The following is a 14,442-nucleotide window of genomic DNA, read 5'->3' as shown; positions in this document are numbered from 1 at the left end:
AGGGATCTCTTCTTACTGACTATTATTTTACAACTGCACAGGCTCATCCATCCATCAAAATGAATGTTTTTGCCAACATTATTATTACCACATTTGTTAGATAGAGCTCGACTAAGGGAACAGAGCAGATATTGGCATTTCATTCATTTTTCTCTCAGTCCTATATGATCTGTACTGTAAATATGTTAACTGGTCCTCTGCCAAAAGATATTCCTACTGGAAACTATGTCAGTCACAGCCAGGTTTGATCGTGAGAGACAGCCAGCTGACCTGAATCTGGCTTTATTGTACATCTGTTATTCATGAAACTACATTGGTTTTGTGATTTTTTTTTGTTTCAGCTCTATGGCAACTTTATCTGCAGTAAAGTAGCAGCCCTGTAGACACTGACCTAGACTGTCTGTGCTTATATTGAGATACACAGTGTCGCAGCTTCTACTTCCCTTCGAGGCCAGAAGGACACTTTTCAAACTTAGACTGTTTCTCAAGACCACAGTAACATTTTTTATTAACTTGTTTATCAACACTAACACCCTTTTACTTTTCACCGATTCATTCAAGAACTTAGACCCAAACATTATGCAAATATTGAGTAGGTAATTATCCTGCATATCTAAATATCAAACGCAATTAGCTTCCAGGTAAAACTGCAGAGATGTGATGTGATGATTGATCCATGCAGAAGTGTTACAGTTCATGTAGATGGGCGACGGTTCGGGTTAGAGTTACTGTAGGATTAGGGTCATTTGCCACCATGTAGAAGCCACATTTGAAGACTGTACAACTACAGTGTCTCATTTCAAAGGCTATGTCAAATGTGATAATGACATGTGGCCTTCTTTTCCTTGGCCCAACCCAACAGGTGAACCCATCCTACCCCAAGATTCACTGTTCACCAATAATGAAACATATAGTAAACAACGCTAAGAGAGTCATAAACTTGACAGTGCTATGTCTGGGGAGAACAAGTATTAGAAAAAGTACATACTGTACCAAAACAAAATTCAGCTTCAGCTACAGCTCTAGTACAAAGCCATTTTGACTATGCTTGCACAAGTTGGTTTAGTAGTATTTCAAAAAACCTAAGACACAGACTACAAACTGCCCAGAATAAACTAATTAGAGTGGTCCTAAAACTTCACCCCCGTACCCACCTGACGATGCATCACTTCAGAGCCACAGGATGGCTGAAGGTAGAGGATCGAGTGTCCATGCTCACTCAAAAGCAGAGCAGTACACGATGTCCTATTCAATAACTCAGCCTCTTATTTTAAAGATTACTTCAGGCGGGTTAACAATAGTCACGACCACAGGACCAGGGCAAGTCTTTACAATGTCAACACTGTGACTTTCAGAACAGCAGTAGGGAAAAGCACCTTTGCCTATAGTGGGGCTTTAGCATGGAACAGTCTCCCTGCATCAATTAAATTAATCAGCTCCAAACACAGGTTTAAAGTAGCAGTGAAGAGGTGGTGGATGGATTGCTTAAAGCAGTAGAGTATTTCCTCCATCATCCTGCAACGTGCTTTCGAGTGACTCATGTGTGCACTTTTCTTTAAGGTGTATTGCAAATACACACAATCCTCGTTTAATGTGTATTGTGTTTTGCAAAGCTGTATTTAACATGTACTGTAAATGACTGCTTAGTAGTAATTTTTCCGATGTGAATGTTTTTATTACCTAGCCTGGATCGTCTCAGAGGACCACAGTGGAAATAAGTCCTGGACTTTTCTGTGTTATCCTCGTCAGTTTTTGTATTTCTTTTCTACTGACAAATAAATCAAATCCAATCAAAATAGACAGCCACATTTCACTACAACTGTTAAAAAACCGAGGGACGTAAAAAACCTCAGGATTTTATTCAAAAAAAAAAAAAAAGCTTAAGGATGTTGAGGTTGCTAGGCAACAGGGGTAAGAGAGGGAATGATGATGATGATGATGATGACAAAGTGAAAGTTCTCCGTGGGCCAGACTGTTTCATTTCAGTTCAGGCTTCGTGGTCAACGGTCTACTGAAGGATGTTGTTCCCTGGAAGTGGCCACAGCTCGTGTCCACAACAGACAAGACAAGAAACCACACCAAAGGTTTCCATCCTCCCCGTTGTATACGAATAGGAAGGAGCTATTTGACGAAAACTCGTAACATTTTAAACACAGAGACCATGGTAGTTATTTTTATAAATTCATCAGTTCCCCAGATTCTGCTTCACTTCACTGCCAGTAAACATTTGTTTGTCAGTGAGGTGGTCAGAGTTGTTGATGTCTGATTTTTTTGGAAGTCGGTGCCGTCGTTTCCGTACATCCTAATTTCAGACTCTGACGTCCAACTAGTCCTCAAGTGACAGCGCAAACGGCCCCCTCGCTGCCTCTCCCCCACTGTCTGCCAGAAGACGCAGGCCAATTCCCACACCTTCGCCTTTCTGAAAACCAGACAAGGAAATATATCCTCCTCCTGGCTCGCTATCAAGCTGCCAGTGCTGCGTTCGATTCCGGAGAGATTTAACACCACCTCTCGCTGTAATCAACCAGGAAAACTAAAACTAAAGAAGCAGTAAAAAACACACACATACACATACACGGCCCCCATTCATTTCATCTCACACCATCAAATTAGTCATCCTCTCCTGGTGAATACAGTCATAGAGTGAAAACAGATGTGTTAACTACAGTGGACGCGTGGCGGTTGTTTGGCCGAGGGAGGTGTAAATGATGAGAGAGGGTTTCCTGGGAGCAGATGCCCCACAGAGTGATAAATTGAGGGGGAGACGTGACCAGCTGTCTCAACGGTCTCCTCCTGGGTTTGTTTTAAACCTTCCTCACTTTCCGTCTCTTTCTATCTTTTTGTCGGGCGTCCAGGGAGAAGAGGAGGAGGACAGAAGTTGCCGTCCGGGAGTCCCTCATCTCTCTGTCTCTGTCACAGTCTTGGCTCTCGCTTCTTCTTTCTCAATCCTATTTCTTTCCTCCTCCTGGCTTTAGTTTCTTCCCTCTCCTCATCACTTTTTTTCTCCTCTCCCCTTCCTCTTCCACTCTTTCTAATTTCTTCTCCCCTCTCTGTCTGATACTTTCAGCTGAGCTGTTTCCTCATTCCTGTCTCTTGTTTTGTTTTTCTCCACTTTCTCACCTCTCTCACTCTGTCTTGGCTCTGTTATTACTTTCCAATCTTCTGTTTCTTCCTCATTCTCTTCCTAATACCTTTTTTTTCCACCTTCCCTTTCTCGTGCACTTTCTCCCTCACTGATTTATTTCTTTTTTTCTATCTCTTCTTCTCCCACTTACTTCACATCTACACTTTGCATTTTAAAGATTTTACACTTAGAGCATGTAACACCTTAATTGGACTTTAACTGGTCCTGGTGTGAAACTCTCCGCCGGAGGATTTCAGATGTGAACACACTTTACTGATGTGTAGCCAAAAGGAAATATTTCCAGACTTGATTTTCATGCCGTTCCAACCCCAGGATGTAGGATCAGAGTGTGACTCCTCATGAAATGGACTTGGTAGAGGCTTGGGGCCCCTAATGGCTCCTTATATTGGCACATTTCTGCAATGACATCTATAGACCTCCTTAAATTTCCCATGCATACACTAGTGCACTGCTGCTCAGAGGCAGAGGGGGGCTCCTAATGAGGTGTGCTGTAGCTTGCCCATCGCCCACAGATGAAGCATTTAGGGGACATGTGTAAATTACACCATCTGCCATTAGTCCACAAATGGCAGAGTCTTGGATTGCCACTGAAGATTGGAGGACTCTGATGAGTCAGTCTACAGGCCTGAACTACTGTATGGGAATCTTGTGGGTAAAGGAAATCTGAAACACTCAGCTCCTGTAAAAACTGAGGTATTCATGAATAAAACTGATTTGTTTTCACTTTGATAAAGTCAGACAGTTTTGAGCTAAAAAGAAACAGTTGTGCTGCATTTAAGGCCAGTTTTATAGCTTTTGTAACTTTAAAAGTTAAGACAAATACAGTATAATACTACAAATGTTAGGTATATTGGTATATTGTGGATTAACAGAATCTGGATCTAAAATCAAGTGTTCTGATGTGTGAGACCAAAGATCAGATTTATATTTAAGATTAAGCTTGAAGAAACATCTTGTTGCTCATTGTTTTAAAGTTACTACTACTTCAATGAGGATAAACTTTTCCTTCCCTTGTGTCCCTCATGAAGTCAAACTGTGGATCCTGTCACTCTTCATTGCAGTAATTACAATTAACTTGTTACATGATTGAGTATATTTACTGAGAGAGACAGTTAAAACTCATTGGCCCCTCCCAGCAGCTTTAAATTAAAACACACCGGTAAGCCGGGGTGATTAGAAACCTTCACAAATGTTCCTTTTTTATTGTTTCTTAAGTGATCGAGAGTCGACCCAGCGCCGTCCTTGAGTTTAATCTGTTCATTAGCATTAAAACTGCACTTCTTTATCAGCAATTAAGCCATCAGATAAATGAGGCATGAAAACTCCAGTCTTCATAATGATTCACTGCTAAATGGACTGATACCGTCTAGAAAAACCCACTCATGCATTCTTCCCAAACCTTGTAGGATAAAGCAGTTTTGAGCTCTCAACCACCGCGTCTGATTGGCAGCACTATTGATTTTCAATGCTGTCAAGAATAATAGGATTGAAGTGAATTCTTACCATGGTCGTTTCTTGGATGGAGCCAAAGCTGTTGATGAAAATGTTCACTCTGTCCTCCACAGGAATTCCTGAATGAGGAGGAGGAAATAAGTGACAGTGGCATTAAGTCGACTGCGTTGTAGCGTCAGTATGTGTCATGAGACCTTGTACATCTCCATTTAAACACCAATGCAAGCTGTTCCTTGTGGCTGAATTGGATCAGGATCTGTGTGAGACTTTATCAACGTTGCAAAGTAATAAAAAAAAACATTCCCCTCTCAGGAGCTTCCCGTTCCTCTGCTAAGCTAACGCTGTAAACATTTATACAGGCATCTTTCTCCGCTCAGGTTATTGCATAAACTAATAAAATCCTTGATGAATGCCAACTGTTGACACTGCTTTGAATATGTGATTTCCTTTGACGTGTTTACTGAAGGCTCAGGAGTTTCGCAGGATACATTTCATCAAGCGGTTAACAACATTAATGCACATAATATGACAGCGACACATAACTCACACCTCTGATGCATTGTTTCAAACTAGAACACTAATTAATTTTCAAGAAACCCTTGTGGCGTTAACTTAAAATTCTCTATATGGTCTATAAAAGCTGCTCACCATTTTATAGGCCCGGGCAAAGTAAGGCACCAGGCGCAGTTTAGGATGTAATTTGGGAGATTATGACATGGATGTTAATGGACGGGGAGCTTTCAGCCCACCCTGAAATCAAGAGCAGATGTTTGGCCACTGGACCAGTCGCGGGCAGTCGCGGGGAGGGAGCTTATTCTGCTCACAACACATCAAACACCGAGTCCCAGATACAGCTCCTGCTGCCAAGTGCCAGAGGATGGAAACTATCTGAGGATCCACCTGAAGACCGACTCATCAGTTAGACGGAGAGGCTGCCAGTCACCTCTTTGTTATTTTTATGGCTGTTTCTGTAAGCCTGGTACTCCTTACAGTGTGATGTTTACAGCACATTGTAAAGATGGATACTTGGCCAGCAGTAAAGAACGGGGGAAAAAAAACTATATACTATTGAATTTCAGTGTTTATAATTAATCTCAATTGGTTTGTAAAATATGAAACCTAAAGGGGAACTATGCAAGTTTTTGCCGTTTTGGTCGTTTATTTCTCTACAGAGCTCCCCCTACATTTTTTCACTGTTGTAAAAACTCACCGCTAACCCTCCTCCCTCCCCCATGGCCATGTGCATTTGTTTTCAATGAAGCCAGCGAGAAGGCAATCTAGTAATCTCTACCAAGGTAGGTCACGTTAACATGAGATCACAGATTACAGGGCGTACCTGTATACTCCCTACTGTTGTAACATGTTATGTCAAATTGTCATAAGAAAAAGAAAATATTATGTCAAAATGTCATAAGAAAAAGAAAATATTATGTCAAAATGTAAAAAGAAAAAGAAAAAGAAAAGATTATGATGAAGATAATTATTCTGTGGGTAATGGGGGCGGGACTAGATAAGTTTTTGCTTCTCCCACTTTCCCTTTCGGCCATGTGTATTGTATTATTTGAACTAATGAAGTGTGATGATGATGATTTAATTGACATGCCCGAAATAAACAAATAAATAAATAAAATAAATACATTTGTGTTGTACTATAGTGCCGTAAAGCAGTTCATGTTTCTTGCAAGATGGGATCTGGGACACCGGATTGAAGGCGCTGACTGTAAGGTTGGTTTTCGGCCAAGAGACCTTATAGGTAGGTGGAAGGCAGAGAGCCTCCATTCTACTCCTAAGCTGTTTAATTAAAGTGCAAAAGTCCCTTACGTTCCTTAAATTATTTCCTGCACCAAAAAGTCAAAATACAAAGACACAGAATTCACGCTGTTTACCGTTCTTTAAAGATTTGAGGCGGTTTAAACAAACCCCCACAACAGCCTGCTGTGTGTGTCAATCAACATCATATCAAAGAGTCTCAGAGGGAAAACAAACCGAGAACATCAGCTTACTGCTACAGTGCTGTGGCACAGTTTATACAGTATACTGTATATGCAAGTGTACGTACTGTATGCAGAGAAGGGAAATTAATTTTCATTAACGTCTCAAGCGCCATTATGCAGATATTTGTTCAAGCACCAAATTCTGAAGAGGAATCTGGAGGTACATATTCATAGTATACAGGTTTTTTTAATTACAGTGACGGCACTGCAGTAAAAAAATGTAAATTAAAAATAGACAGAGACAGATGAAGAGGGAAAGAGACTCGCCTTTGAAGTTGGGCCTTATTCTGGGATCATAAGTGATCAGTAACCTGTTCAAGATGTTACTGGTTGAATTCGCAGGGACTCGGGCCAGATCCTCAGATGACAGCTGTCTGCAAACAAAAAAAAAAAGACAGAGAGGCAACTGTAGGCACGATTACATTAGCAGGTCAAATTCCTGGCAGATGAACAGTACAGATGTACATTACACCAACCTCTGCTCTGTATACTCTCTGATTAAACTATAACCTGAGAGAGCTACCAGTTAGGGATTAAATTAGCTTTTAAGATTTGGACCACCCAGGCCCAACGTTAGAGCGAAGGAATGTTTAGAAATGTGATGTGGTGCTATTCTGAGATGTTTCCATATCACGGCTGGGGAGGTTGACGTGCCATGCACCCACCACAGCCTGACAAAGGACATGATTTTTAACTTTTTATGTGAATTTTGTGAATACATTTTTAAAATAAAAACTCTATGCATGCACAAAAGTAAGAAGCAATATATTCTGAGCAAACTGAGAGCATACAGCCATGCTAGCACCACTGCATGGCTTTAGGAACATGGTGTTTTGAGCTAAATGGTAACATGCTCACTGTAACAATGCTGATGCTAACATTAGCTAATTAGGAGAAATAACACACAGAAGGCTACTGTAGTATCCCTGTGTGGTTATAAGCACAAGGTGCTTTGTGCTAAATGCTAACATGTTCATGTAACAATGCTATTAAGCCTGTTATGATTAAGATTTGGGAATTAGCTGAACAAATACAAAAATGGAGATAGAGGCCTATGGTCATGCAAAGAACTCTCCAACCTCTAATTCCAGCTATAAATGTTTGGTAACCCTGTAATTTGCAGGCTGTTAATTACGTGATAATGTCAAGAAATAGCAATTAATTGTGTCATAAGGTCTAGAAATAGCCTAGAAATAACAGTCAGTTTCATAGTTGTCAAGAAATATAGCCAAGAAATAACTACTGATTGCATGGAAATAGCACAGAAATAATGGTCAATTGCAAGGACTTGGTGGAGAAAAATTCTGGCCTTTCCCAAAAAATTCAAAGCATGAAAAGCGTGTGTAATCTTTTGCCTTTATGAAAAACATGACATTACTATGAAATGACTGTTATTTCGAGGGCATTTCTTGCAATTAATTGTTATTTCTTATCACATAACGGCCTGTAAATTGAAGGGTTACCAAATGTTTCTCTCATTCTGATAAAGAGACTCCAATGATCAAATGGTTGATCTGTCACTCAAAAAATGGCAATTCATCATTTATGTGACTCAATTTTTTGTTCATTGTATTTTTAAGTGCAGAATTCAGCTATAACAGAAAAAAATGACATGTCAAGACAAACATTTCCCCTATTTATTGGGACATTTAAACCCCCCTGCCCTGCAAAATAGTAGGCCTATAGCTGAAATTTACCATAACACACAGCGGTGGTTTCAAAGACATTTACCCTAACATCACTTGTTTTCTGAGGTTCACTGATGAAAAAACAATGGGACAGAAAGAGAGGGAAAGAGAGAGAAAGGGGGGGTGGAACAGGATCTGGCAGGAAAGGAAAGAAAGGAGAAACAGAAAGCCTCCTTGTGGGTGGCAATGAATTCTCCTGCCAAAGAATTTCCCCTCCTCAAAGCACTTTATATATCATTATGTAAACCTTATCATGCACTGAGGATGAGCTAAAGTGCTCCACAGGAATGCTGCACAGTGTGCGTATGTTCTGCGGTTCCCCTGATCAAAGTGAAAAACATAATTCCCATCCACTAAACCTCTTTTTTCCCCTCTCTCTCTCTTAACAGACCTTTCTGACAACCTCAAGCACAACAGTTAAACTGGAACCAAGTGGTTCCTTGATCCACAAAGGCATCCACAGCACTGAACACGAAATATGTCATACAGCTTACACTTGCCAATACTGGGACTACATCAAACGTTCTCTGCCTCGTGTTAAACAGTTTGATTGTGGAGCCATTCGTTACGCGTTAGTAGAGGCTGCAGCTCTCCAATACATAGAGACAATGGACGCTTACAAGGCAAGTGAGGACGTACAGATGTTGACTTTGTTCGGAGACATGTATTTACTTCTCAGGTTTATCTGTGTGCGGAAAACTCGATATTTATTCGACACTTCCTGATAGAGCCCAATGGTGTTAGCCAGTTGAAGCCAGTCGGCTGAAGACTAAATAGGGACGTGCTTAGGTAATGATCAGCCAGTTTTGCAATCCAAAATCCAGCTGGATGGGTCAATCCCCAAGGTCCACCATATTGTTTGTCTTTCCTTTCATGTGTCATGTTTGTCTTGCTTCAGAACTGTGATATGTGACAAGGTCAGTCATGTAACTAAATGTTCCGCTACTGATTACAGTAAATACTTGTCACATCTATTCATAAAAAGAAAGCCAGCTCTTTTCTGCAGACCTTGTTGGGAATCAAACCCTCCAGCAACCCAATCCAAAGTCAGTGGCATTACCCACTGTCCTATCCAGCTGGATGTGTCGAGCCCTCGGCCGCTGTCTCCTTCAGAGACACGAGAGAGTGGCAGCTTGTCTCTTTAGGCAGATCCTTAAGACTCAACACATCCAGCTGGTTAGGTCAGTGGGTGATGCCACTGACTTTTCATCCCATGGCCATGTGCACATATATGGCTTTTAGTTTGCTGGGTCAACAGAAGAATAATGGTTTATTATTGGGCCCAGCAGCAGCCAGACCCAGTAACAAACTCCTCTAATAGTTGCCATGTGGGCATATACTGTACAGTAGCTGTGACTGGGATTCAAACAAACCCTAGCCTCCCAATCCAAAGTCAATGGCAATCCCCTCTGACCTATCCAGCTCTATGTGTTGATGTTCTGTCTGTGCAATGTGTGAGTCAAGGTCATGTGTTTTACTATGATTGCATGACTGATTGTCATTTCTCCTGTTATTATTCTCTTCATCTCTTCCTCTCTGACCCAGCAGGTCGCAGCCTCGCAGCTCCCTGACTCTTAAAATGAAGTTTTTCCTTATCACTGTTGCTGATTGCTCACTCTTGGTGGGAACTGTTGTGTCTCTGTAAACACTGTTAGGAGAGTGTCTAGAACTGCTCTGTCTGAAGTGTCTTGAGAAGACTTTTGCTGTGAATTGTTGATGTATACATAAAAGCTAACTTGTTTTGACTTGACTTGGTGGGTTTATGGGTCCATGGATCCTATTGGACTGTACTGAAGCACACACGAGAACCTAAAGTAGCTCTAAAGTAAAGCAGCAAACACAGCAGGTGGATGAATACCAGAAAGTATCGATCAGCTGTAAAACGGACAGAGTTTTACTTCTCTGCTTATCAGCCCACACCGAAGCACCTCAAAAGTAAATGACAAGTTCAGTTTAATTGTCATGGGTAGTGTCTAATGAGCTAATGAGCACAGTTGTGACTTGAATTTAAGTGTACCATGCATGCATGTATACGTTATGTTGTCTTTAGGGATGTGTGACAGCACTTACGATGGACAGTAGACCTGCTTCCCTTTCTTCTTCCCCTTCTTTGTTCCTTTTTCTTTGGCAGTCCCTCCGTCCAGACACAGGGACAGAACCAGGAGAAAGATGACGAGCCTCTTAACTCCCATTCTGGTGCGCGCTGAGCCTGTGGAAGAGAAAACAAACTGATTAAATAAAAGGAAGACGCCGCTGAATTTAAATTGCTCTGGCTTAATGGTGTGCCATTTAATAACCGTAAAAAAAGCGTGTTTCTCTCATCGCATCCAACAAATCTTTATTTGCACATGTGACAGGAGACAGCCGCTGCTTCAGATGTACCCTTGGTGGGGACAATTGTCCTGATATGATGCGTTCCCAATAGTAAAACGTCTGGAATGTAAATTAATCAATCTGACCAGGTTTAATCAAGCAGAGCAAGTTCAAGCATAAATCCAATCAGTGGCGTAATGCACCTGAATAACGATGGTCATTCAGGACTCGTCAGGTGAATGTGACCTCTAAAGGGTGGCTGAGATAAATATTACGTAAAATATCCTCCACTTCAGCCCAGAAGCTGCACAGAGGAGGTTTAATAAAGCTGTTTTCTCAACTGAGCGTCCGCTTTATCATGATGTTTAAAAAACTGCATCATTAGGTTTGATCTATGAAGGCTGCGGTTCGGTCCTTTCTCACTCCGCACATACTAGAATGCGGGGGATAATATGGTCCTTTGGGTTTACCATAAATCTCTTTGTTAGAAGATCCAAAGCCGGGTCAAACCTAAGAGCACAGCCGCTCATATACACAAATGCACACTTTATACACGGAGGCAGCGCTTTTTTGCATTTCTTGATAGGGGCCATTAATCAGCTAGCAGCCACAGTACCTGTATGAATCACCCCCCACCCACTCACCCACCTCCCACTATCTCGCACCCCTGTCTAGGAAAGCAGTGCCCTTTTCCCTGCGTAGGGACAATGAGACCAACAGCGAACCAAACTGTGTCTCACCCCACCCCCCCACAGGGCTCGACAGTGCGACAGTTTTGCTCGCATTTGCGAGTTGATAATAGCCCGTGCGAATAAAAAATTGCATTCAGTCGCATCAGTGCGACTCGGACAGAAACTGCATGCACCGCTTTGCATGCTGTTTAACGTGAGCAGTATCTCCCCCGCCCCGCCCCCCCCGCCTGTTTGGTGATTTTGGCCGCCGCATTGATTAAAGCTTGTGTACATCGGGGCCGTTCAGATGTAACGTCTTTTCCGCACATTACTTTCAAGGTAGACGCGCGTCATGCACGCCAAGGCGACACCGTAGCAGCGCACATTCGGTGCGATGCGCTTTTTTTCCGTGCACGTTCGACCTGCTTCTTCCTCCGGTACACGGTCTCGGGCTGTGTCTCTCCTACTGTTTCACACGGAGCTCTGCCCCAGGTGAAGGAAGCCCTTAGGTGGTACGTGGCCTCCGAGGCTACCGCGGAGCTATCAAAAAAAAAAAAACGCTTGTCGCGGTGAGAACAGCTGACATGTGGTCACAGTCTCACAGTGCAACATTCATATAAACTTCAACCTCAAAGCTCCCTGTCTGACCTGTCCCTGAACATCACACAGGGGCAACATGGAGCTGCTTGTGTGACAGGTTGTTGAGGAAACATGTTTGGTGTTTTTACTGTTCTCAAATGTAAAAATGGGTCATGTTGGACCCTCAGCATTATTTAAGGCTTAAACAGCCTGCTACAACATTTTTCATTGTGCTCCTAAAAAATCTTAGTGTAGAGCCCTGTATGTAATGTTCAGCTTTTTATACTGAGGGAAATATAGGTTCACTGCTCATCAATACCCCCACCCCTGGGCCACATGCACACACATACAGCATAAAACTAAAAACTAATATTGGTTGTAAATATTCTATTTTCTCACACATATTTGCCTTGTTTGTCTTTCCTGATTTTTGTTAAGGCAAAGAGCCAGTTAAAACATTAAAAATTAGTCTACAGGGTTAGGATTATAGGCTAAATCTACTTTATTTGTTTGAAAATGATATTTTCACCAAAACTACAAAATTTTTATTGTGCTACTAAAAAATGTTGTGTGCTACTAAATTTTTCAGCATGGTAGCACAGTGCTACTTGGAAAAAAGCTTAGCGTCAAGCCCTGCCCCATCCCCATCCCCATCCCCATCCCACCTCACACTGCCAACAAGACTGTATATTAACTGAAGCAGTTTATTGTCTAGACAGAGACACTCTCTCTCTCTCTTTCATTGCCCTGGCCCAGTAAGTCTCTGTCTGCTCCTCGCCTGCACATTGATCATCATGTTCTTCAGCAGAAATCGTTTCCAGCGTTTTCTTTTCTTTCTTTTTTAGTCTGTCCCCATGCATATACCTGACTTCACCCAAACTAAGTCGACATTACTTTATCGATTCGGAAGTTTCCTGCAGACAACAGCGAGGCTGGACGGACGGTGTCCTCATTCCTGAGGAGGAATCTGTCAGCGTACAACAACACTGAGCCACATGTATCCGGTGGCACTTTTTCTTGGAAATCATTTCTCATCTGACCTACTATTCTTGTGTCCCGTCTTCCCCTGTGGTTACAGTCTAGTATGATGACTCCCATCTCTGACCCCCTGATCCAGTTTTACTGACAGCACATTATGCCACTAGTCCCTAACCTTCTTTTTTTGGCTTGTGACCCTTAATCATCACACTAGTGCCTCATCGGCCCCTTCAGGAAACGTTCCCTACTCAGATTTCATTTAACCTCAATCGTGTTTAGACTTTTAGAATAACTTGTTTTGCTAACGCTTGTCTACATATTTCACAAAATATAATAAAATAAATACACATTGCGTACTGACCATCACCTAGACATAATGCCCAGTGATGCTGAACTGATCCCTGTGCACAGAAATGTGAGTTCAGCTATAAAATTGACCGTGGCACTTCCTGAGTCAACTCTGTGCCACCACCGAGGAACATTACCCGTCCTGTGTTTTACTACTGGTGATGTTGAAAGTGCAGAGACATCGCTACTGTATAGAGCAGCTGACAGTGACTCAAGATGCCTTATAGGTTGTTTTTTGTTTTTTTTTCGCCCCACGGGTCCAAGGTCAATAAGCAATTCTGCTCTGCTCACATTCCTTCTGCAGGTTTTGCACTTCTCAGATTTGTCTCCATAAACATCTTTTTATATGACAAACCAAGCATATCCAGGCATATGAATGATTATTAACCTGTTTATGCTGACAATAAAGCAATAAAGTAATGCAATTTGGTTAAAATAATAATAAATATACTATTATTATTCAATTTGAATTAGATTTAGTGTAACATACTTACACTCCATATGACTACTTACAGTAATGTGCTTACCTACCTGCTAAATGCATGAACCCATGAGGACAGGCCTGTGCTATATGCTCATCACAATACTGAGATGCATCCCATTCAAAACAAACAGTATACACATAGGCTCCTGGCAGGGCTCTCACAACCTGTGGCTGCACATCGCTTTGGGTCTCTGTGTAACAACAGAAAAGTAAGTAGCAGTGGCTGACACTCGTACCCCCCTAAGCCTGAGCGCCTGAAGAGCAGAGCAGAGGAGCTGGAGTGAGAACAACACAGGAAAACACAGCGACCACCATGACGGGGGGATGGAGGAGGAGGAGGGGGATGCAGGGAGAAGATGCCTGCACATATGAAGGCGAGCGCGAACACGTTACGAACATGAATATAACACGAGAGCGGTTTGGTTTTGCTCGTCGTGTTTCACGCGGTCTCACTTACCGTTTCTGTTTGTCACCTGTCAGTTCTTCCGGAAACTGGACCCAGTGAAGCTGAGTGAGCAATTAGTGGTTAACACACAGCCTTCAGGACCAGCCGCTGTCTTTCTGGTCCATTCTGTTCCCGCTCTCTTCACCGAAGCGATTTCTTCAATGGGTTTTTAGAGGAAGAAGAAAAAAACCAAAAAGTTACATCTCGGCAAATTGCCAATTTTTTTTTATTTCCGCGCCCAGCTGCTTGTTGTTATTTAGGAATGAGTGTGTGTGTGTGTGTATATATATATGGCTGCTGCCCTTTCGCCTCAGCTCGGGATGCCCAAGATGGAGGCTTGCGTGT

The 14,442-nt window shown here is 42.2% G+C and overlaps 1 protein-coding gene across 1 annotated transcript in view; it reads right to left on the bottom strand.

The window, feature by feature from the left end:
• The window catches only part of glrbb (glycine receptor, beta b), a 32,373-nt gene extending 17,931 nt beyond the window's left edge, over positions 1–14,442 (bottom strand). The window contains exons 1-4 of the mRNA XM_085789076.1: positions 14,110–14,442; positions 10,350–10,488; positions 6,859–6,965; positions 4,649–4,716 (exon numbers count right to left, since the gene is read on the bottom strand). Of these exons, the coding sequence (XP_085645202.1) occupies positions 4,649–4,716; positions 6,859–6,965; positions 10,350–10,471 (297 nt within the window). The 5' untranslated portion in view covers positions 10,472–10,488; positions 14,110–14,442. The remainder of the gene's footprint in view (positions 1–4,648; positions 4,717–6,858; positions 6,966–10,349; positions 10,489–14,109) is intronic.

The sequence above is a fragment of the Trachurus japonicus genome, chromosome 10 (genome assembly GCF_045865225.1).
Source record: "Trachurus japonicus isolate A0001 chromosome 10, Traja_1.0".
In the NCBI taxonomy this organism is placed as follows: Eukaryota; Metazoa; Chordata; class Actinopteri; order Carangiformes; family Carangidae; genus Trachurus; species Trachurus japonicus.
Note: the sequence above shows the minus strand (reverse complement) of the source record. Positions and strands in the feature narration are given on the sequence as shown.